This window comes from Gallinula chloropus, assembly GCF_964237585.1.
Source record: "Gallinula chloropus genome assembly, chromosome: 11".
In the NCBI taxonomy this organism is placed as follows: domain Eukaryota; kingdom Metazoa; phylum Chordata; class Aves; order Gruiformes; family Rallidae; genus Gallinula; species Gallinula chloropus.
In genome coordinates this window covers 3,140,520-3,164,626 of record NC_140096.1, presented here as the reverse complement: position 1 = coordinate 3,164,626, position 24,107 = coordinate 3,140,520, and the positions used below count along the sequence as shown (strand labels likewise).

Sequence of the window (24,107 nt, the reverse complement as noted above, 5' to 3'; positions counted from 1 at the left end):
AGCAAGACCACAGCAGGTCCAACCACACCCCACCAGGTCCCCAGGCCCCCCTCCCACCAGAGCAAGAGCAGCAGGCAGTGGTCCATCTCCCCCAGCAGACAGAGGTGGAAGGGGGGCAGACCCTGCCCTCCACTCCCACCTCCTTGCTGAGGCTGCCCTTGGCAGAGCAGTCCATCCCTCCATTCCTCCCTCCATCCCTCCAATCCTCCCTCCATCCCTCCAATCCTCCCTCCATCCCTTCCTGCTGCCAGGGTCAGAGCTGGGCACACCAGCCACAGGTGGATAGTCCCCAGCCCCCATGCTCAGGGGGTCCCTTGTACCCCCTTCAGGCAGCTCAATTTGCTTCCTAGAGGCCTTCCCCCCAGCTCAACACCCCCAGGTCTGGGGCACAGCCCGCTCCCAGCCCCGCAGCCAGGAGAGGACCCCTGGGAAAGGCTGGATGGACGCCCAGACAAGCAGAGAAGCTTCAGATCCCACTTGCAGCAAACGCAGCCCTCGTCCAGCGTGCCACAGCCCTTGTACAGCATTTACAGCAGCAGTTGGGGCAGAGGGGAGCCAGGCTGCCCGTGCCAAGCTGATCCTCCCCAAAACCAACCAGGGTTCTTCCTCCGGCTTCAACAGCAGCACTGACCACCCCCTCACCCCCACCCCAAACCCACTCAGTCACAGGAGCTGCCAGTCCCCCCTTCACAGGGGAGCACTGGGGAGAGCTCATCCCAGCCAGGCTGGGTCACCAGTGCAGCCCAGCCACCTGCACCGTGGCTGGGTCAGTCCCTCGTGGCTGGTGCTGCCCTTCTGCAGCTCGCCGTGGTGCAGGGCAGCCGGTGTCCGTGCAGGTGGTGGGTGGCAGGGGCACAGAAGCACAGGGGCATTGAGGTGGCACGGAGCTCTTCTGCTGGGGGGGGGTGGTTCTCCTTCTCCAAACTCGCCACCAAACCCACGTCTCACATCTCTGTGGGATGAACAAGGCCGGGATGGGGTTGGGAGGGGGAAGAAGGAAGGGTTGGTGAGACTGTTGCAGGGTTGCACAGTGCACTGCACCCCGCAGGCATCACCAGCAGCAGGGCTAAAGCCAAAATCTTCTGGACAAGAGGGGGCACTGGTGCCCTTCCCGCCTCGCTGGCTCCCAGGTTGGCTCCGGACCAGCAGCCAGGCTTCCCACTAGCCACCTCATTTTGGACAGGGAACAGATACTGAGAACTGTGACTTGCACAGCCTGCCTGGGGGGATGTTTTTTTTCGAATCCAGTTCCCTATACCCCCAGCCTGTCACCCAGGGACCACTCCAGAGAGGAAGTGTGGCCTCTGCCTTGGTTTCCCCACCAAGGAAGCCACCTGGGCACCAGCCAACCTCACAGGGCTGCAGAGCTGCCTGGGTACAGCTCCCAGAGGTGCCCAAAGCCCAGACAGAAGGGTGCAATGCCCGCAGCCAGCCCCGGGCTGTGAGCCCACCACAGAGGGAGTGTCAGGGCCAGGCACTGGGGAAGCCCTAGCCTGGCTGCACTGGGAGCTGCTTGGAAAGCACAGGGAGCAGGGCTGTGTACGTACCCTCCAAGGCTTTATCCAGGTCTGCAATGAACTCCTCCAGCTCCTGCGTGTCTCCAAGCTTAGCTGGAAGAGAGAAACACAGATGGGTCTCTCCCATTCCACACACCTCACCCACCCACCCCCAAACTCTCATTTGGAAGCAGAGCCCTACCCCTTGCCTCTAGCCACAGCTGCTTGGGCTGCCTGCTGCTTCTGTGCCAGCAGCAGCAGGAGGGGGATCTGGGGAGAGTATGTAGACATCAGGGCCAGTCACTGTGCAGCTCAGGAGTAACACACACACCCCCCAGATGCCCCTGAGAGCAGCATCCCGGTGGGTCACTGCATCACTGTGGGATTACAGCCCACACTGAAGGCATGGGGACAGCCATGCTGAACTGCTCCAAGCAGCTCCCCCAGCACTGCTGGGCTCCCAGGTCCTGTGCCCGCGTGGGGCTGAGGGCAGAGTGCTCCCCTGCATGCACACGTGGGTCAGGGCTGGGAGTCACAGGGCTGGGGAACGAAGTTGCTGAAAGAGGGAAAACCCCAGAACTAACTCCGAGCTGCAGACAGGCAGCATTTCTCCCCACACCCCCTCTACCCTGATGTCAAACCCAGGCTCCGGAGGAGGATGGTGCTGACAAGTATCACACCTTCAGCATCCCATAACCCAGGCTGCTTCAGGCTCAGCATGGGGAGAAGTGGGGAGGCAGGGCATAACCTCCCATGCGCAGGAGGTTGGCCAGCAAGGGCTCAGCTGGTGCCAGTGTGGGATCCAGTGGCAGGAAGGGCACTCACCTTCCCCGTGCTGTCTCACATGTGCAGGATGCTGCACTTCCCTGGTCAGGGGCAAAGCCCCTCACTGTGACCCTCCCCAACAGAGCTCTGGCACTGGGAATCATGAGCCCCCAGGGCTCATTCCCATCTCTCAACCTTGCAGGGCCCCAACACCCCCCCACACACACATACACAGAGGGAAGGGGAAGGAAGCCCTGGCAAACAGCCCTTTGGATAGGTCTTCCAGCCTCACCTTTGGAAGGGTAAGTGTTGCCTGGGGTGTTGAGGTCCTCCTCGCTGGAGTTGAGGCTGCTCCCTGGGGATGTGCTGGTACCTGCAGAGGCAAAGCATCAGTCACTGTTTGCAGCCACAGGCACCTTATGAAGAAGCTGGAGGAGCAGGGGCAGATCTCATGTAGGATCCCTGGTCTGCCCTTGCTCTTGGCCAGCCCATCTCTCTTCCCCCTCTGCAAGGAATTTTTGGGATAAGGCAGCTGAGGTTGCCTGGGCATGGCCAAGGGAACTCCTTGGGGTTATTAAGGCGATCTGGTTCCCCGTGAGCTCCAGGTTATCCCAAGCCTTGTGCAGTCCTGCAGCAGCTAACCAGGCAGAAGGAGCCCCAGCAGATGCCACAAGACCTGGGTATGAACCCAGTGGCCATCACCCCATGCTGCTCATCACGGGAGGGGGACAGGCAGAAATCTCCTGGTTTATCATGGAGGAACCCCATAGCTCCCAAAAAGCAACTCCATCTGACAGACACCATCCTCCACTGGGACTCCTCATTCCCCAGACTCACTCTCCAGCTCATCGATGCCGCTGTCATACACGCTGTGCCCTGCTTTCCTCTTCAGCTCCTCCAGGTGCTGCTCGTACTGACGTGCAGGACCTCTCTCGAACTCCTCCATCACCTCATCGAACTCCTGCAGCAGGTCGCTGAGATCATCAGCCATCCCTGGAGGCAAGAAGTCGGTGGAAGGGAAGGGTTTGGGCACCGGACGCACAGCCCCAAGCAGAACCCTCTCGGGAGCTGAGGATGGGGCAGGCTCCGTGCCGCCAGCACCCCTCTGTGGGCAGGTTGCAGCCCCCCACCATTGCTTGGAGCTGACATTGCCCCCCAGCTCTGGGAACACCCAGAGTCCTCCCTTGGAAGGCTCAGCCATCCTCCCAGCACATCCCACCGCTGAGCTGGGGAACAGCCCAGCAGGAGCTGGTCCTGAGCGGGCTCTGGCAGCTCCGGTCCTGGACCCGGCTCCTTCCAGCTGCTCCCCGGGGACGTGCCGCTTCCCCCCAATCCCGGGTGCTGCCCGCAGAGCCAGCCCGAACCGGAGCCAGCCGGGGAGAGGCGGCGGCAAGGGACCAGCCCCGCGCTCCGGGACAGCCCACGGCGGAGCCCCCAGCGTGCCCACCGCGCTGCTGCGGAGCCGGCACAAGCCCCGGGCTGGCCAAGGCTCGGCGCCTCCATCCCTCACGGCGCGTCCCGCTCCCCGGGAAGGGGGGGAGGCAGGTCGAGCGGAGGACACGGGTACCGAGCCCCGAGCGGGGCAGGAGGGAGCCTGGGCTCGGTACTCACCGGCGGGCTCGGCGGAGGATGGAGGCGGCAGCGGAGGAGGCTGGCGAGACCCGCGCTTTTAGCGGCGGGAGCGGCGGGGCGGGACGATGGGCGGGCGGAGCTGCCGCGACGTCCCGGAGACGAGCGGGGCGGTCACCGGCTGCGCGGGGCCGCGGGGCTCGGCGGGGACTGTCCCGCGCTGCGCTGGGGCGGCCCCACCTCGGGTCCTGGGGCAGGTTTGGGGGTCACAGGGCGAGAGGGACACAGAACGATCAGAGTGTCCAGAGGAGGCAGCGAGGATGGGGAAGGGTGACGAGCAGAGGCTGAAGGCCCTGGGGTGGTTCAGCCTGGAGAGGAGGAGGCTGAGGAGAGACCTCAGCACGGGCTGTGGCTTCCTGAGGAGGGGAGCCAAGGGGCAGGGCTGATCTCCTCTCTGTGGGGACCAGGGACAGAACCCGAGGGAACAGCGTGAAGCTGCCCCAGGGGAGGGTTAGGGTGGGTGTCAGGAAGAGGTTCTGTACTGAGAGGGGGGTCGGGTGCTGGCACAGGCTGCCCAGGGAAGGGGTCACAGCCCCGAGCTGGGCTGAGGGCAAGAAGCATCTGGACGATGCCCTCAGTGCCAGCTCTGACCTGGCTGGGCTGTGTGGAGCCAGGAGTGGGACTCCATGGGCCTTGTGGGTCCCTTCCAACTGAGGAGAGTCTGGGATTTTGACACCAACAGCTGCTCGACCACCCTACCCACACCCTTCCTTGGGGTAGGATGAGGAGGAGAACCAGAAGGAAACGGGAAAAGTCCTGTGTTGGGATACAGCTAATGGGGACAGCAAAGGAAGAAAAAACCATAACCACAGCTTTTGTAATAGAATAGCCAAAGCACATGATAATGTCATTTGCTCACGCCCAGCACCTGATGAACCAGGGACCACACACTGCATACACTCAGAGCCCATCCCAGAGCTATACTGCCCCTCACCGCCCCAGGGAACACAGGGACCCTCAGCCCCGTGCCCTGACCCGAGCCCTCACTGCACTCACGACCCTGCACACCCCGGTGCCCCCAGGACAGAGAGGTCCAACCCCACACAGAATCTGGAACATGACATTTAATGAAGTGACGGTACAAGGAGAGCTGGTCAGCTGCAGGGCAGCTCCTGGCAAGCCCGGTGACGGCAAGGTGCTGGCAGCCACGCAGCGCTGCTCTCACTGCTCTGGGTGGCAGCAGCAGGAGAAGGCCCTGCGTAGAGCCTGCCAAGCTCTCCTGAAGAAGGAGCGCCGTCGCCGGTGAGTCCGCTCACGTCTGTGGGCAGCCGTGCCCGTGGAGGAAGAGGAGCTGGAGGCTGTGCACTGCTCCTGCCCAGGAACTGCAGCCAGAGCAGAAGCTGCTGCCTCTGTGTCTGCGTGCTCTGATGTGGCACGAGACGTGTTCTGTGGTTCATTTTCTCCCTCTCCTGCCTCAGGCATCCTCTGTCCCTGGTCCTCAGCACCTCCGGCCAGGCAAGGAGCTGCTGTCTCTGTGTCTGCATCCTCTGGTGTGGCACGAGACGCGTTCTGTGGTTCATTTTCTCCCTCTCCTGCATCGGGCACTGTCTGCTCCTGCTCCTCAGCACCTCCGGCCAGGCAAGGAGCTGCGGTCTCTGAGGCAGCTGGTGGGGCAGGAGACGCGCACTGAGGCTGCTCATCTGCCTCTCCTGCGGCACCTCTGGCCATGCTGCCTGGCGAGTCGGGCACCTCCTGGGGGCCTTTGTGTGGCCTCTGGCTGAATTTCAGCTCAGCGATGATGTGCCAGCTGGTATGTCTGGGGACATACTCATCCAGCTGAATCGCTGTGAACTGATCTTCAGGCCTCTTGTCTGTCCCCAGTGTCAGACTCATGACCACTCGTGTGAACCTCGGGGACTGCTCAGCCCGTGTGGTCTCTCGCTCGCCGTGGGCAAGTCGCCGGGCTGGCAGGTGGCCACTCGCCCTTGCCACCGGCAGCACCTGGACACCTGTGACTGGTGCATAGGCTTTGCCAGGTGTCCCAGTGCCCCCTGCAAGGCAGGGCTGAGGTCCTGGCTGAGCTGCTGGGGCTTCACCATTCCTGGCAGCCTGCACCTGCGCTGCTCTTGGAGGTGGCACCAGAGCGGTGGGGTGTGGAAGGGGCCCCTGTGCCACCAGCTGCTGCCTGGGTCCCCGGCGCTTGTCTGAAACATGCCTCAGGACCTCCTCCACCACAGACTGGGCTGTGGCCCTCACTTCAGGGCCCCACCTGCCAGCCCTCTCTGCCGTGTCCCGGTCTCTGACCGTGCCCTGAGCCGGTGGGACCAGCTCTCGGCAGCTGGCAGCCACAGGGCCCATGGCCCCTGCTCTGTCCTGTGGCACCAGCTGCTGGCTGGTTTCCTGATATATGGCTATAGAACGCCTCAAGACCTCTGCCACCACGCGCTGGGCTGCAGCTATCAAGTCAGCGTCTGTGCAGCCCTGTGGGGCAGGCCCCCAGCTGCCAGCCATCACCACCGTGCCCTGAGCAGGTGGGACCAGGTCTCGGCAGCTGGCAGCCACGGCGCCCACAGCACCTCCTCTGCCCTCCACATTGTCCTTCTGAAAGAGAAAACATGGAGAAAGGCCCTGTGACTGTGGCCCTTTCAGCCCTGTGCCCAAGGGGGAAGCCCCCATACCAGGCTCTCCTGCCAGCTCTGAGGGCAGCGCTCAGCCCCACAGGCAGATGCTGCCCTGATGCCAGAGCTGTCTGGGGAGAGGGCTGGTCCTTGCATTCCCCCCACCTGGTCCTGAGAGCAGCCTGGCCATGCCCAGGGAGCCGGCCGGGCACAGCGCAGGGGGCTCAGCTTGCTGGGGGGAGCGGGGCGCTGTCAGTCAGACCCATCCCTTCCAGCACCCACCCCCTTCCCAAAGGCACCTCCCGTGCTCAGGGAGGCTGAGGGCCCGTGGCCCTGAACCTCCGTCCCCACTTGTGTGGAGCAGCTGCAAGTGCTCCCCGAGCTCGCTGGGCCGTGCAGCCTGTGCTCATGGAGGGAGCAGGCTGTGGGCCGGCTGTGCTGCAGCCCTGCTTGCGGCGGCCTGCGGCTCCCCTCTGGGGAGGAGCAGCAGGATGGAGGCAGCTGTGGCGGCACACCAGCCCCAGAGCGCTGCCAAACCTGGCCCTGGCTTCACGGCAGCTGCTGGCCACTCCAGCCAGGCCGCGTTTGGACGGCTGGCGGCTCACCCCCCACCCGCCATCCCTCTGTCCCACCACTGCCTCTCCCTCCAGGCCCAGCCCTCACCTGCTGCTGCTCCCGAGGGTCCTGCAGCCCCTCACTGAGCTGGGAGACAGCTTTTGCCTCCTGCTTCTCAGGTAGGGGCATCTTCACTTCAGGGTCCTCTCTTGAACACCTGCTACTGGCACTGAGAAGAGTTGCTGCTTCCTGCTGGAGCCGCTCTCCTCAAAGTGAGGGCCCCAGGGCTCTGGGCTCCTCTAGAGCCACCAAGGCTCCCCATCTCAATGACGTCACGTTGATGTGACACATGATGTCACATGATGTGGTGCTTGTGTCACAGAGGGCTGGCCGTCACCCAGGAGACGCCAAGCCCAGTCAGTGGTGGCAGGCTGCTGGCACGGCCTGGTGAACAGCCCCTCTCACACTTTTCTATGGGACCCCATTAAGCATTGCTAGGCTCACCCCCCCACCGCCATCCCTTTGTCCCAACACTGGGCTCTCCCTCCCAGCCCAGCCCTAACTTGCTGATGCTCCCGGAGGGTTCTGCAGCCCCTCACTGAGCTGGGAGCCAGCTGTGTGGAGCCAGGAGTTGGACTCCATGGTCTTTATTGGTCCCTTCCAACTCAGGAGAGGCTGGGGATTGAGCCCCTCAGGCCATGACCGCAGCAGAGCTTCACACAATGCTTTTGGGGTTGTACCTGTCCCCCACCGGCGCTTTGGACAGCAGCCTTACACGTTGGGTCATGGGCAAGAGAGACAGCAGGGTTACAAGCAAAAAAGAAATAGGGTTTTGCTGTGGACTATAAAACAGGCACCAAGCCTGCTCCTGCAAGCTGCTCCTGCCTGTTTTGGGGTGGGGGTGCTACCAACCACCCAGCTACACCCTAAGGGCCACCGGTGTCTAGAGGCATCCAGACAGGAACCTCCCAAATGTTTCAAAAGGTGAAATCTCTGAATTTGCAAATTCAGCTCAGGGAAGAGGGGAAACAAGCCTCTGCTTTCCAAATGTGAACCACTGCAGAAGCTCACCGGTTCTTCGGGATTGGGCCTGGGGTGATGCTAAAGCTCTGCAATCGCTCTGCAACACGGGGTTTGCTTCGTGGGACTGAAATAAAACAGGTTCTAAGCAAACACATGTGGACGCTGGGCTGTGACAGCCGGTGTGGCTTTGAGGGAGAATAAACCCTGCATACTACTCCAAGGAGGCAGCTGCCGACCAGAAAGCAGCGAGGCCGGCGCTGGGCTGCCCTCAGGTGGAGTTTTTGGCGATATCCACAGCAACAGATGTACCGAGCAGCTGTCAAGCCTCATGCTGTGGTGGTACCTCTGCATTTGCTGCAGTAAGAAAAACCCCAGCTTTGACAGGCAGATTCCCCCCCAGGGATGGATGATGATGCTCCATGAGCTGCTGGTGCTTTCTCCTGCCCACCGTTGGGAGAGCAAACTTGGACAGGACTTGCAAAGCAAAGCAAATAACTGCCTCTCATCTGAGCATCCCTGGAAGTGTCTGCAGCCTCCACGTCTTTCCCATCCTCAGACGTGGCAGAGGTCTGCAGTGCCTCTTTCCCAGCAAGTGCCAAGCTTTGGCATGTTACCAGCGTCTGGGCTTGGTATCAGCACTACTGTGCAACCCTGCCTTGCCTTTTTCTGGAGCCCAGGGTACCCAACTTAGAACACCCATGCCAGGAGGTGGCTCCAGCGTGGCCCCATCACCTGCTGTGCCTAGTGAGCTGTAACCCCTACAGGTAGGGCCCTGACACTTCACAACCCCCCCCCCAGTGATGATGCAAATGCTGGTTTTCAGTCCAAGTTACAGGTTGGCAAAGTGATCCCAATGCCCCTTTGTCCAACTGGCATTTCAGTGGATCAGAACTCCTGGTGAACATCCCTAACGACTCCTCCTGGGCCCCTTCTCAACACTCCCACTGAGGGGGGGACACAGAGAGACCCACCCTCGAGTCACAGGCAGCGGTTACCGCAATGCCTTGTCAGTGTGCTGCCATTAACAGCCGCAGCCGTTAGGGCTGACAGGCGATAACCGGTCGCTCACACCCCAGGGAAGCGGTGCTGGCTGTGGGTTTGGGAGCCGAGTCACGCTGACATGGGGCCAGGGGCTTCTGGGGAGGAATTTGGGAGGGTATGTTCTTGCAGCAGGTATAACCCCGCTGTCTGCCCGCACAGAGTGGCCGCTGCCCCTGGTTGCATGGCTCCTGAGGGTGGCAGTGGGCTCCAAAACCCGCAGCAGACTCACAGTGCCTGACATTTATCCACTCCTGCAGACCCAACAGTGCTGCCTGTCTCTGGAGCTTATCAGCTCTTGGAGGGCTTTCCCCAGCTATCTCTCTCTCAGCACACGCTTCTCTCTCCAGCCTGGAAACTGCCTCTCTACCCATCCACCAGGAAGGGACCTTCACAGAGGAGCTCAGCACCCAGCCATGCAGCTCCCAGAGAGAGACACATGTGTGGAAGAACCTGCAGCAGTTCACTGGTAGTGCCTCCCAGGAGGTAGCCAGCCATGAAGGTGGCTCCTGGGGCTCGTGAGCGACCAGCTTGAGGGTGCACAGGGGTCATGCTGGTCCCATATCCTTCAGGTAGAGCACAGGTGGTGCAACTGGCTTTGGATGCAGCTGGGTCCCAGGAGATGCTCAGCACCCCTGCCAGCTGCCCAGGTGGAGCCAGACTCCAGAGGATCCCAGTCTGGAGGGTTCAGAGCCTCCCCAAGCCCTGACCTAACCCCAGCCAGAGCCAGGCAAAAACCTCTCTGCCTGCCTCTCTGCTAGCAGGGCTCCCACCCTCCCTCCCTAACCCCCAAAGGTCTCCTAACCCCACGTAAACTTCACGTAACCCTCGACATAACTAGACCTCATTGTCCTGTCTGAAACACGTCTCCAGCATCACATGGCAGCCCAAGATCCTGAAAAGACACCATCACCTGCAGAATGCATTCGTGGGTCTATTGACTGAGCATTAACCCAAGGAAAACTGCAGTTTAGAGTCCTCAGAGGATTTCATTCCCTCTTCCTACACCAGCCATCCATTTTGGGGTCAATGCAGTGTTTTCAGTCTACAAACCGTGCTGCTCCAAGCCTGGGTTCAGAGAGGAATGCGGTGATTCATCCAAAATATGGGGCCTGGGGTGTCGGGTGGTGGCAGGGCCGTTGCTGCAGCTCTGTGGGTGCTCATCATGCAGGAGAGCTTTCCCCACACACGAGCCTGCAGCACACCACGTGGCAAAGGGGATCCCAAAGCACCGACCTGCACGTTCCATCCTCACTGCCCAGTTAACAGTCCCCATCCACCTCCCCTCCCCACCTGCACTGGGGGTCTCAGCCCCAGGCGCTCCCACTGCACCCATAAGTAGCAGGTGGGCAGACCCCCACCAGGGGGGTGGTTTGGACCCCCCAAGTCCTGTCCGGCGAGTGTGGCACGAGCTGCCAAACCCCTGCCTGCTGCTCCCCAGCCCGCACCAGTTCCCCATCCTGATGCCCAGGGTGGGTGGTCCCTGGAAGGGGTGAGTTTCCCCTCCCCACCACAAAGCCACCCTGCTCCCACCCAGCGTGCTGCGACCCCCGAGTTCACGCAGGGTTCCAGGGATGGAAATGTCACCCACACCCCAGCACCCCGTGACGCAGGCGCAGGGTGGTGCTGACGGCGCTGGAGAGCTGTGGGCAGGCTCCGGCGCACACCCCTCTGCGCGGCGCTGCCGGCACAGCCCTGCCTGCACAGGCACTGCATGGGGGGGTTCTTGGCCACAAGGAACCCCACACGTGGAAAGTCTCTCTGCTGGCAACCCACAAGCACACCTGCCTACACCAGCACGATCCGGCGAGTCTACTGGTGGCAAAGATGCTCCCACAGTCGGTCACGCTCCCGTCACTTCTCCGTTCCTCTGAACTGGGAGGGAGAACTGGGGGGGTTTTGGGGTTTGGCTCCAGAAGGCAGCGTGGAGGGCATGGAGCAGGCTTGCTAGATGTCAACATCCAGGTTTAGGAACGAGACGTTGCTGTACAACTCTGAGGAGACCGAGCTGCTCCCCAAGGCACGGGTCCAGCCAGGCAGCACGGATGGAGCACGGGTCTCTGTTGAATCCTCCCTCCCTGCGGTCCTGAGGAAGCAGAACAAGGAGAAACACTGTTTGCAGACTGCTTTTATGGCCAGTTCCAAGCCTGGATGGTCTCTAGCAGAGCGACCCCTGAGATCTGCCACCTCTGGGGACAGCCCCAAAAAGAATGCAGAGACAGACAGGGAGCGGCTGAGCCGCTGTGGGACTGTCCCTACCTGGCAGCCAGAAGGCAGAAGTAGGGATGCAGCGGGCGGTCGCACGCACAGACACTTGCACAGGACGGGCAAAAACCACCCAGGAGTGCAGACAGAGCCCAGGGTGAAGAAAACCTGAAGGCTGGTGATGGAGCTGGAAGAGGAGCAGCATCCGTGTGCGGTCTTGAGGGATGAGAGCAGTGGAGAGCTCAGGGGATGCAGCAGGACAGGAGCCACCGAGGTGTGCCCATGGAAAGCAGGGTGTGAGGGAGGAGTTCTGTGGCAGGGCAGAGTTGGGTAAAGGGGAGAGCGTGGCACAGGCTGGCAGAGGAAGGAGAACAGTGAGCTCCAGGGGATGGAAAACCTGGGATGTCTCAGCTGGTGGGGAGGTGTTAGCGCAGGAAATGAAGGATTTCAGCTGGGGAGTTCAAGACTGAACATGGTGGGAAAAGAGGGGCAGGAAGATCAGGAGGACTCGCCCATCACTTGCCAGCCGTGGGGTGGGTGGTGCTGCAGGAGGGCTTTGCCCCCACGACCCGGGGTGCCCTCCAGCAGCGTCATGTGGAGACTTACGGCACAGCATTGAGCTTCCTGCGCAAAAGGTAGTCGATGACATCGGGGTCGGTCTGAAAGAGCCTCCGCAGGACGTCTCGCTGCCTCTCCGGGGAGACCTGGGGCGGATGCACAGACACACTCGCTCGCAGCGCCTCCTTGGGGGACACGGAGCAGAGGCAGCCGAGGACAGCGAAGGGACCCCGGGTCAAGATGTGCTCACTGACTCCTCTGCCAGTGTCGTGCCCCTGGCACCTCCCAGGCGCCTGAGCAGCATCTCAGCCCCTGCTCCTCCCGCACTCACCCCGGTCCTTTGGCTCCCTGTAGACATGACAAACGCTATGAGCTTTTTGGGGGACCTGAAATGTCACGTTCACAGAGACCTTTGGACATTTGGGGAATTTCCCAGGAACTTCCCTGCTCCATTCCTAAAAGCAGGGCCAGGATGGCTCAGTGTAGGCTCCTGCTGACCCAGGGGAGGTTCTGTGAGGCTTTAAACACGGCTGCACATCCTCTGCTGGTTGTCCCCACAGACAGCAGACACCTCAGCTGTGTGACCCACATCACACCCCTTGGGGACTGCACCAGAGTGCCTGAGGCCACACGAAGCACCCGTGGTGCTCAGGCTGGTGCCTCGCTTCCCATCCTCAGGGACAGCCCTGCCTGTGCTCTGGTACCACACCACTCTCATCCTTCTCCACCAGCACCTCCTGCAGTGGTCAAGGGAAGCAAAGAGCCTGGAGAGGCATCCCCAGTCTGTCATGCCTCCCTGGCAGAACAGAGAGGGCAACAGTGAAGGCTTGAAGTCCACCTGGACAACAGTGCAGAGCAGGATTCAGCCAGGAGGAGATGCCAGAAGCTCTTATGGCTGGTGCCCCGTGGGAGGGTGGAGGGATGATGGAGCCAGACCCTTCCCAGAGGGGTGAGCTGCAGCATGGGCATGGCTGACGAGGAGGTGTGGCTGTGGGACAGGACCCAGAGGAGGCCAGAGGTCTCCATCCATGGAGATGGGTAAACCCAGACAGACACAGCCCTTGTCTAGAGGCTGCAGAGGTCTCTGCACCTCTACCCAGCTCTAAAAGCTGCTTTGAGAGCCCCAGGTCAATGCCTCTCCTCAGACAGGACAAGCCCTCCCTGCTGCACACTGCTGGCCCAAACCATCCACAGAAGGCCTGTGAACACACCCTTCCTTCTGCTGCCAAGAGAAGAGTTTGGAGGGGAAGGAAGGGTCTAGAGAAGCTGCCCTGGGAAAGCCACACTTACCATGAACAAGGTCTGGGAGTGCTCGATCAGCCTCTGGAGCACCAGTATGATGGCAGCGCTGTCTTCAAAGTTCATTGCCCCAGTGTCTTTCTCTCCAGGCTTCTCCTTCTGAAGGATGTTGGGACCAAAGATCGTGGCCAGGTTGGAAATGGTCATTTTATTCCCAGGGATCTGGCAAGGAAGCAAGAAGGGAATCACACACTGTAGATGCACTGGCACAGGGTGTCCCAGGGTAGCCTCACCCATCCCCAGGTGGGAACAGGAGGGGACTGAGCACGATGCTAATCCCTTTGTGAAAGCTGGAGGAGGAAAACCAGAACTGGTCCATAAACAACCCCCCTTGTGCTGCCTGCAGACACACAGCCAAATCTCCCTGGGGTTCCTGCAGCCCAAAAAACCCCCCCCAGTCATTTGTCTGGACTGAGAGCAACCCAGACCAGTCACAGACAAGGGCTCTGCCAGTAACTTGGTGCTGCCAAAGGATTCACCTGGGCTCAGTTTCATCCACCACAGCTGGAGGAAGCCCTTCCCCTGCAGCCAGGCCCACCTTACCTCCTGGCCATCGGGGCCCCAGGAGCTCTCAGCATGCCGGGCCACCTCCCTGAGGAAGCAGAGGAGCCGGTGCAGCGTGTCACTGTGGCAGGGGGGCAGCAGGAAGAGCAGGAGCTGAAGGGTGTCCAGCTGCCCTGGGCCCTCCATGGCTAGACAGAGAGCAGCTCGTTAGCATGAGATCATTAATTAATGTGTGGTTCCCAGCCCGTTAGGCACTTCTGGCTGGACATCCCTCATTAACACCCCCAGTAGCAAGATCTAGAGGGAGCCAAGGTTGGTGTCTCACCCTCATCCCATCCACACAGGGATAAAGACTCTGGCAGACCCCAGCAAGGGCTGTGACGTGGCCACCATTGGTATTGTCCAGCCCCAGAGGCAGAGACTGTCCCAGAGTGTCCCAGGGGGATTATATTCCAGTTATCAAACCAAAACACCTGCAGCAGCACATCCCTGATTCCCAGGAAGGGTGGGAAGGGCAGATGTGGGAGCCTGGTGCAGCCCAGCTACAGCCCACAAGTGCCCAGCTGCCCGTTTCTGGGGTGGGAGCAGGGATGGGATCGAAGGGCTCGGAGAAAAGGGTGGCAAAAGGGAAGCAGAGAGATGGTGAAGGGCAGAGAGTGACACTGGAAGCTGTGGAGACTGCCTCCAAATGCAGTCACACAAAACATGGGGGGATGGGGGCACCCAGGCAAAGCATTTGAAGAAGAAAATTCCCTTTTTCTTTCTTTTTTCCCCCCTCACCCTGTACCAAACCGGGGGGTGGGTGCTGAGCAGAGCGGGTGTGTGCCCTCTGGGTACTCACAGGCTGTGCTGAGGAAGGCTGTGTAGAGCTCCCTGGGAATCAGAGGATCTGGCATGTCCCGAAGAAACTCCTTGAGCAGAGCAGCCACATCATGAACACTTTGATGCTCATCCAAAAACACATCCTGCCCACGGTCAAACTCCTCCCGCAGCTTAAGGAGGGAAGAAACAAGAGGAATGAAAGCAATGGTTGGTCCTGGCTCTGCAGACAAGGTGTGCAGGCAGGATCTGCCCCATACAGCTGGCTGCCCCCCCAAGGCACAGCACCCCACCAAAGGCATATGGGCACCCAAAGGCCTGCTGCTGCCCAGGGGAAGGACCCCAGGACCAGAAGCAGCTCCCAGCTGGAGAAGGGAGCTCAAAGGGGGCTCTGAAGCACCAACCATCTGCTCATCTGCAGAGACGGTTCAAAGAGGTGCAGCTTGCTCTCCATGGTGGGAGAAGAGCCCAGCAGCAGGTCACAGGTTGCTTGTTTACCCAGCACATGCCTGAGGTCTTTAGACCTCTCCACGTTGATGTCCACATTGTTCCTTCCCCACCTGGGCCAGCACCCATCCTTCAGATGCTACAGAGGAGGCAAGAAATGCCACTGTACCTGCTGAACTCTTCTCTTGGAGCTCCCAACCCGGAAGATGCCCACTGTTTGGAGACCTGGGAGACAGACAGGTTAGAGCTCCACACTCCCACCAGCCCCGGCCACCCCAACCAGCCCCAGGAGCACCTCAACGCTGTGGGAACAGTCCTCCTGCACCACACATTGGGCTGTGCCCCCTTCCCTGCTCCTGGCAAACCCAGGGGGTTTGGAGTCATAAGATTTTCCAGGGCTCCTGCCTGCAGGCCAGGGAGCTCTCATCCCTGCTGTCACTCTTGGATTGACACTGGACTTTGGGGGGGGGGGAGTTAAGGCCAGAGCACCCAAGGAGACAGGTCACCATGAGCACGCAGTGATGTCTGCTCCTCAGCCCAGACACTACACCTGGCACAGAAGACTCTCCCTGGGTGGCTTTTTAGGAGCGTTCCCTGCCCCAGGAACCAGCTGCCTCCCCCCCATCCCAGGGAAGAGTTAGGACAGAACACCCCCAGCCCACCACATACGATGGGTTTCCCCAGCTGAGCATGGGAGCTGCCCCCTGCCTGGGGAGCCGTGGTGCTTACCATACGTTTCGATGTGTTGGCAGCATCTGTCCACGATGCGTGGGACCTGCCAGCTGATGGGGTTGAGGCTCAGCATCTTTTTCTTGCCCAGGCTTCTCCGTGGGTCCAGCTCGTGGGGGTGTGACAACTGCAGTGCCTCCAGCAGCTTGGAAGTGTTGTCACTCAGGTCAGTGATGGAGTCCACAGACATCCCCCCCTGGGATGGAGCAGAGGTGATTGGCAGGGTGGCAAACAGGATCTCAGTACACCCCCCTCAGAGGGTTTGGGGGAAAGGGAGGCATCACCCCCAAACAAATGCAGAGGTCTACAGAGCCTGTCTGGTGTTGCAAGAGAGCCCAGGAGACACCTTTCATCTCCAGGGCAGCTCCTACACCGCACACAGATGTGGAGGCAGAGGGAACATCCCCAAATCTCTCCCCTGTGACTGTGCAACACAGAGTCACAGAATCATCAAAGTTGGAAAAGACCTTCAAGATCATCAGCCCTGCACCACTGTAACCACTAAACCATCTCCTGAACCGCCTCAGCTACAGGTTTTTTGAACACTCCCAGGGACAGCAACTCCCCCCCTCCCCAGGCAGCCTGTTCCAAGGCCTCACCACTCTGTTGGGGAAGGAATTTTTCCCAATATCCAATCTGAACCTCCTCTGGTGCAACTGGAGAGCATTCCCTCTTCTCCTATCGCTAGCTATTAGGGAGAAGAGGCCAACCCCCATGTCACTACACCCTCCTGCCAGGTGGCTGTCGAGCCAACATACTGGATTTAGCTGCCTGCACTGGAGCTGCTTCACTCCAGGGGCTCCAGGCACTTGGCACGGGGCAGCTGTGGGCCTCTGCTCTGAAGAAACAGGACTAAAGCCAAGAAGGTGGCAAAGGCTGAGCATCTTCCTCACCCACTGACACAAGGGCGATCAGTGCTGGAAGCAGAGCAGCTCAGTGGCACAGCTGATGTCCCCGCAGCAGCGTCCCCGTGGTGGGTCTCACCATGACCCACCATGAACAGCCACAGGTTCTGGTGGGACGTGGCGAGTGTGAGGGCCACTTGCCAGCTGCCCCATTGCCAAAAAGGTGGCACTGTCTGCATGGAGAAGTCGTGGCTGCTCACTGAGACACGATGCAGTGGAGGAGTAGAAATATCCTTGCCCCTGCTGATGCACCTCCTCCTGTCCCTGGCTGACTTTGGCTGCCTGGACACGTCCCTGGGGTCACCTTGGCTCCCAAAGAGCTGCACTGGGAAATCCTGCCCTACCCTCTTCCCGGTCCATCTCCTGAGGGAAGTAGGGATACATCCCATGTGGGACCAACCCAGCTCACAGCACCAGTGACACACACCCATTAGGGAAAGACCCTGGGATAGCGTATTCAGCACCAAAGATGGAGCCACCCCCAACCTGCATCACCACCACAGCGCAGCCCGGCTGCGCCACCGTACCCGCCTCTGGCTCCGGGAGCTGCTGTCGAGGAACGTGGGGGAGAGGGGCTCCTCAGGGAAGACCCCACAGCTCCTGCCTGTTGGAGATCTCTTCTCCCTCTGAGCCCGAAAGCTCGTCACCGTGGCTTCCACCTCCAGGCAGAGCCGGCGGCTCCTCTTCAGGGCTTCCTGCAGCCGCTTGTAGGCACGGTCGTTGGCGATGACTTGGGAGAGCGGGATCCCGAAGGTCTGGGGAGAGCAGTCTGGGGAGGAACGTGGGGAAAGGGGCAAAGTGCCACTGGCAGGGAAATCAGGAGGGAGCTGCACTAGCACAGCGTGTAAAACCCCCTCAGTACCCAACAAGGTGTCCTGTAGAGTGAATCCGGGATGGCAGCCCTGTGACTATTGGTGCCACATGTGTCCTGTCCCCTCCTGCTTCTTCCTCCTCCTCCTGGTCCCTGAGGGCTGGGAAGAGCCTCCTGGATGGCTCTGGGAAAACCCAAAGGGGAGCTGATGCCCTGGAAAGCCCCAGGCATGGAGTGGGGGGACCCAGGGCGCAGGGCAGCCCAGGAGCCCAGCGGGGAGGGCACAGCATGGAGGATAGTGTGCTGGAGGAAGAGGAAGGCAATGCAGGGGAGCTGGGGAAGATGGCAGGAAAAACAACCTCCATCAACCTGCTTGTTGCAGCCTGTCCCAGTTTTGCCCTGAACTTTTCTTGGCTGTGGCCCTGTGAAGACAGCGTAGTGTCAGTGGAGTGGGGACTTCCTAAATCACCAGGAATGTTGGACACTAAAGGTTCTTGACAAATTAAACCCTTCAGGTTTTGGCAGGGTTTGTGCCAGCTGTTTGACAGTCCCAGTATTAATGGCTCTTTCCTTGAATAACCTTCCCTGCTACAGCACCCTGCAGAGGCAAGGCAGGCTGGCCTTCCTTCCCTCCTTCTTTCCCTCCCTCCCTCCCCTCCTTTCCTTCCTTCCCCTCCCTCCCCTCCCTCTCTCCTTCCTTCTCTCTCTCCTTCCTTCTCTCCCTCCCTCCCTCTTCAACACCTCCCTGGGCCAAGGAGTCAGCAGCTGGTGTAGGAGCCACAGATCCCACTGGTAAAACCTCAGGCTGCTGCTCCACAGTTCCCTGGGGTGGTCTTGGCACTGGGGGTGCTCACTCCCAGCCACTGTGCTCCGACTCTGGCTTCCCCAGGTTTGCTGATGTCCCTTTGAGGGATGATAACACAGCACCCAGGGCAGAGCCCAGGGGTAGAACAGGCAGACAGATATATTTGTGTGCAAACTCCTCCATGGACACTTTGCCTGTGTGCCCAACATCCCTCCTAGGGTCAGGCTTGGGAACCTCCAAGCTCAACCCCATCCAAAATCACCGATCCCAACTGAGAGCAGGGACCACACAGCTGGGGAGAAGGGAGGCTGCTCACCTTTCTTCTCCTTGGAGAAGCTCTCCAGTTTCTGGCGGATAGATTTACTGCCTTTAGGCCCAGCTGTGAGGAGAAAAGGTGACACTTCACTATCCAGATGTGCAACCCAGCAGCGCTCAGGTCTACACATCACAGGGCATCCGACCCATCGAGCAGCCAGACCATTAACAGGCCTTATGGGAGAGAGCAAAACCAGCTGGAGCTGATCTTTCTGGGTGCATCCCAGCTCACTGTGCCCCATCACAGGCAACACCGATGCTGCAGCAGGTACCAGATGCCACCTGTGCACAGGACGTGCCGGGGGCTGCGGCAAGCGGCCGAGACCGGTGGCCAGCAAATGGGTTCTCACACACAAGAGAGCGGTGGAAGGACCTTATCCACGTGAAAGCCCTGGCTTAGAACCATCCTGGCCACCTCTGGGCTCTGCATCCGTGCTACATGACTGTGTTACATGGGCCAGAGCAGAGGAGCTGGCTGCCCACAGCCCCGCTGTGCTCACCCGCCCGCTCCTTTCGGCAGCACATGTCCCAGCCCCGCGGGAGCCCCAGCCCTGCCTCAGGCTGTCGTGCTGGATGTTAATCCAAAAGAGCAAAGCTCGTCCCATCCCAGAGGCATTAGGAGATCCCAGCAGAGCACTGTGCCAAGTCACAGCGCATCTGGTTTGGATTAGGGGGTGGGAAGCACCCGGCAAGCGAGGTCACATTCTCACACTCCTTCGGACGCCCAAACCCCCTCCCCTAAGGCTGGTTGGGCTCTCGAGGCTCAGACCCAAACAGACCCAAATGCTCACAGACAAACATCCCCCCGTTGTGTTATGAAGCACTGGGATGAGCAGCAGCCCAGCCCCTGGCTCTCCATCAGCCAGAGCCACCAGCTGCCCTTCCCTACCTTTGGCCAGGCAGAGATCCCCCAGCAGCAGCTTCTCCTGCAGCTGGTAGAGCGCGAGCTCCTGCAGACTGGCTCTTTCCAGCTCTGACAGGCTGTGCAGGGGCACTGGCTGCATTGTGCTGCTTTGTCCTGGCGGAAGGGCTGGGATGGAGGTCCTCTGGAAAACAGGGATACAGGAGAAAGACCAACAAAAAAAGTCAGGAGCAGGTCTCAGAGGCGTCTGCCTGGGGAAGGAAGCTGCTGAAAATGCCATGGGGTGTGTAGAAGGGTGGGAGGTTCTGGGTCCTGACACCTCTCCGAAGAGCTGAACTCTAGGTGAGCATCAGGGGTACATGGGGGACCTCAGCCCTGGCTCCCAAGATCCCATGGGCTCCCTGAGACACCTCAGTGCTGAGCAGAGAGCTCCCTGGCCAATCTGTTTTCACCCAAAGCCCATCACAGACATGGGATGGGGCACATCCTGGCTGGCTAGAGGGGGGGACTGTAGTCCTGATGCTGGCACTCAGCCCATCACCACAGCAGGAATGCAGTTCCTGGCTGGCACCAGGCTGAAGACCACCCTGCAGAGTCAGGAGGGTGCAGGTCTGACCATCCCCTCACCATCCCTGAAGGCACAACATGATTTGCAGCACAATAAAACATTTTTAAGTCATAAAAGCCTTCTAAACCCTGCAGACCTGCACCCAGCCCAGGCTTGGGGCTCGGTGACAAACGTGAGGTGTGTTGTGGCTGGGCTGGCACAGCTCAGCTCCTCACCACAGCTGAACCAGGGTACCCAGCTCCCCGTGCCCGGCTCACACGTGGGGTTCAGGGAAGATGACCAGAGCAACCCTGTGCTCATGGCAGACAATGCTGCTGGCAGCTGGACGTGGCGCTGGCGCCTACCTGGAGCTGGGAGCTCAGGGGATGCATCAGAATCATAGAACCACAGAACCACAGAATGGTCTGGGTTGGAAGGGACCCCAAGGGTCACAGAGCTCCAACCCCCCTGCCACAGGCAGGGACACCATCCTCCAGGCCTGGAGCTACACAAGGCTGCCCAGGGCCCCATCCAACCTGCCTTGAACACCTCCAGGGACGGGGAATCCACTACCTCTCTGGGCAGCCTGTTCCAGCCCCTCACCACTCTTTCTGTAAAAAACTTCCCCCTAATATCTAATCTAAACCTTCCCTCCTTTAGCTTTAGTCCATTCCCCCTTGTCCTGCCATTATCTATCCTTTTAAAAAGCTGAATCCCCTCCTGCTTATAAGCTCCCTTCAGGGACTGGGAGGCTGCAATGAGGTCCCCCCACAGCCTTCTCTTCTCCAGGCTGAACCAGCCCAGCTCCCTCAGCCTCTCTTTGTAGGGCAGGTGCTCCAGCCCTCTGATCATCCTTGTGGCTCCTCTGACCCCTCTCCAACAGTTCCAGCAAAGGGGCAAGCAAGCCACAGCACCCAGGGGGGTTCCATGTGAGGCACAGACACATATCTTATTGAGCATGATTACATTTCTCACTGTGGAATTGCTCCCCACGTCAGAGCTGCTCCTGGGGCTCCACTCAGCTCCTCCCAGGGCAAGCACAGCCCCCGGCCCAGGGTGGGATACCCAGCTTTGCATCCATCCCATGGGAAGTAAAAACCAACCAGGGGGAGAGGCCACTCTATAGGAAGGGATTTGATTTACTGCCCTGATGGAGCCGCCTGTACGAGCTCAGCCTGAAACCAAACTCCCTCAGCAGCCTACCCAACCACCCAAACAGAGCTCCAAGGACACAGGACCCCCCGGGACAGCCTGGGTGGGGATACAGCCTTGGGAAGGCTCCGTGTGCCGGCAGCGGCTGCCGTGTCTCTGCCAGGCCAGGAAGGAGGAACAAGCAGAAGCGGTACCCAAGCAGGAACCTCCCAGCAGGACAGAGGCTGCGGACAGACAGACACCCCAAAGGGAATTACCTTTCTGCAGCTGTGGGCAGAGCCCACCTTCACCTCCCTGCCTGAGCCAGAGGGACAGCAGGAGCCGAGCCAGGGAGGATGCGGCTGCTTGAGGCAGGGAGGAGGAAACCCGATTAGGAGGGGACGGGGTGAGCACAGGAAGGAGAAGTCAGGGTGAGCTGCTGCTTATCTGCCCCCCCCCCGCCTCCCACCACCATCACCCCCCATCACTGTCTTGCTGACACTCTCCCACATCCTCAGTTAACCCCCCAAAACCCAGCCTTACTTCTCAACACGCGCTGTGTGCTCATGCTGGCCGGGGCAAGCTGGATGGGGATGGCCACCGACACCTCCAGCCACCCCGACGGCAGCTCGGCAGGCGGCCCAGCGCCAGGTGGGCGATGCCCTGTGGGACTGAGCAGCCTGGGCAGGCACCGGTGCTCCCCCCAAGGAGGAGAGCAAGATGCCAGAGGCAGAGCGCTGCAAACCCGCCCTCGGTGGGGATGCCATAGAAGGAACCCTGGTGACTCGACAGCCGAAATCAAATGCCTTTCGCTGGGAGCGGTAACACGGCGCTTCCTCTGCGTCGACTCGCCCCGGCTTATTTTTAGGACTAGGGCTTATTTGAGGAAATCTCACAGGGGAACGCTCGGCTCAGCCACCCCTTGTATTCCCAGGGAGCTGCAGTTGCTCCGTGCTTAGCAGCAAAGTTTCCCACTTCCCAGCTGGAAGCGAGGGCTGACATTTACCTTCCTCGTGTCCTCCTCGCCCCCGTCTCGTCCTTCCAGATGATGGGTTTCGAAGCGGCGACTCGTGGGGCAGCACGGAGCGGGCGGAGAACAAACCTGCCCTGTGTGCCAGTGCGGGGAGAACCGGAGAAGTGACAGAGAGGAGATGCCGCAGCTGACGGCGGCCGAGGGGAGGAGAGGGGTGATGAGAACGGGAATCTTCTGCCAAAAGAAACCAGAGCCAGAAGCATCGTGTGGAGGGAGAGAGGGCAGGGTTAGATGGGAAGGAACAGCGCTTCCCACGCCTGACAGCACTTGTGCCTTGGCAGGGGATCCAGTGTTGCTCAATCCATCCATCCCACCGCTTTCTCCACTCTCCTCCATCCGTAAATCCCCGACCGAAGCATCAGCTTGAAACCCAAGAGGTGAATTTGCTGCCTGGGTGCTGGCTGAAAGGGTTGGGGATGTTTTTTGCCTGGGGTCTCCATGCAGACCTCTCGAGAGCTCCATCACAGCATCTTCACATTGACCAGGTCCCCAGCGCATCCCATGGTGGGTTGGAGGGACTGCTAGGACCCCCTACCACACACTGCCTAGGGGTGGGCTACAGACTCCAGAGAGCCTCACAGATCTACAGCAACCCCCAAGACATATGGTGACACCCAAAATTAGCACCTCCGGGCACATTAACACACCCACGATCGCCTCCCAGCTCTTGCTCAGTGACGCGGTGACGATGGGGGTGCAGCAGCGCGTTCCCCGGGCAGAGCTGTGTGAAGCTGGGGAGAAGCCGAGCCGGGGACGCAACCCAGAGCCCTGGGGAGCCACTCTGGGACAGTTGGCCTGAGGTTCAGCCAAGGACCTTCACTGCCTCTGCACCCAAAGGGCAGTGGAACATCTGCAGCCCCTGCCCCCAAGGGGCACACGGGCTGGGGGAGGTGGGGAGGGGGTGGTGGGCTCAGCCCTGGGCTGACAGCCTCACCTAGGATTTGTCTCACAGATGCCGACAGGGGAGCCGGCCCCTCAGGGAAAGCCCCCCCCCCGGACCCTCGGGCTTGGCTGTGTGGGCAGTACTGGCTGGGCCATCCCACTCATCACCAGCTGGGTGGTTATCACTGGCTCCTTGGGCCCAGGATGCTCCCACTGCCACTGCTCCTGCCCCAGGGGACACAGCCATCCCCCCGCTGACAAAACCCAGCTCCACTCCTCTTTCTCCAGGGGGACTGGATTCAGGACAGGCGCCTCCTGCTCCTTGGGACCTCTGCAGCTCCTGCAGCAGCAGGTGCCGGCCCCCTCCCAACAGCAGCTGCAGTTTGAGACTCAAGGCTGGCTCACAGCTCCCTCTGTGGCACAGGACTGCCCAGTTCCCCACCTTCCCCAGGCACCACCTCAGCAAGTCGATACAAGTGTCACCCTGCTGCACCCCACAGCCACCCAAATGTGGTCGTGAGCACCAAACTGCTGCTGCTTTGGGGTGCAGAGGAGGTCACAGCCCAGACCCCCACCTCAGAGCAGGGAGCCTTGCGGCACCCATCGCTTGGTGGGCCAGTGTTGGTGAAAGCTCCAGGGGTTTACTCCAAGGACTGGCAGGTCCCCGCTGGTGTAGGACGTGCCCCAGCAGCCCAGTGAAGAAAGCAAGCAGTGGGGAAGGATTTGCCCATTAAAAAAACATTTATTCCTTAAAAATACAACATTCACCCGCAGCGACACAACTCTTCCAGACACCTCTAAAGAAGGGATTTCGCCTGCTTCCCACCTAGGAAGCCTCCCAGGGCAGGAGCTAGGGGAACAGGCAGCTCCAGCCCTTCCACCTGTGCTGTCAGCACCCACACTGCTCCAGAGACACCTGCTCCACCCTCCCAGCACGGGGTTGATGCCTGCAGCAGTGCATCCCACCTGCCTCCTCCTCAGATTTCTCATGGTGGGAAAGAGCCCAGAAGGTGTCAGGGACCCCCCCAGTCCCTCTGGAAGGGCCTCAGCAAAGCAGCCTGGCAGCAGCAGGACCCAGGACTCACCTGACCCTTACCTCAGTTCTACAGCACGGAGCCATCGCTCCCAAGGTCCCAGCTCCACTGGTCACCCCACAGAACCACCACCAGATGCAGAAGATGGTCTCAGCCG

General features: G+C 60.3%; 2 protein-coding genes across 3 annotated transcripts; both read right to left on the bottom strand.

The window, feature by feature from the left end:
* On the bottom strand, nt 1-3,892 carry LOC311195662 (regulator of cell cycle RGCC-like). 2 transcript variants are annotated; one of them, XM_084269084.1, is made up of 5 exons: nt 3,873-3,892; nt 3,099-3,254; nt 2,554-2,634; nt 1,548-1,610; nt 1-952 (listed from the first exon to the last, which is right to left on the bottom strand). In XM_084269084.1, exons 2-5 carry the CDS (start codon nt 3,250-3,252, stop codon nt 945-947), a joined length of 306 nt encoding a protein of 101 aa, XP_084125210.1. In that variant the 5' UTR covers nt 3,253-3,254; nt 3,873-3,892; the 3' UTR covers nt 1-944. The 2 variants fall into 2 exon arrangements, with proteins under 2 accessions (XP_084125210.1, XP_084125209.1); XM_084269083.1 differs by lacking the exon at nt 3,873-3,892 and having other exon boundaries at nt 3,099-3,710.
* A 7,119-nt stretch (nt 3,893-11,011) lies between these two features.
* ARHGAP36 (Rho GTPase activating protein 36) lies at nt 11,012-19,465 on the bottom strand (the record flags this gene model as incomplete). The annotated part of the gene is made up of 10 exons (XM_084269363.1): nt 11,012-11,150; nt 11,876-12,012; nt 13,118-13,288; nt 13,670-13,818; nt 14,472-14,622; nt 15,066-15,121; nt 15,626-15,821; nt 17,058-17,299; nt 18,463-18,525; nt 19,351-19,465. 10 exons carry the CDS (start codon nt 19,463-19,465, stop codon nt 11,012-11,014), a joined length of 1,419 nt encoding a protein of 472 aa, XP_084125489.1.
* Nucleotides 19,466-24,107: the final 4,642 nt, after the last annotated feature.

What these genes read in the sequence shown, in the direction of transcription:
- LOC311195662 (XM_084269083.1), bottom strand. Translation starts at nt 3,462, where the DNA reads ATGGCTGAGCCTTCCAAGGGAGGACTCTGGGTGTTCCCAGAGCTGGGG. An exon ending in CGGCATCGATGAGCTGGAGA is followed by an intron (nt 2,635 to 3,098) that starts GTGAGTCTGGGG and finishes TTGCCTCTGCAG; the next exon opens with GTACCAGCACATCCCCAGGG. An exon ending in CAACACTTACCCTTCCAAAG is followed by an intron (nt 1,611 to 2,553) that starts GTGAGGCTGGAA and finishes TCTCTCTTCCAG; the next exon opens with CTAAGCTTGGAGACACGCAG.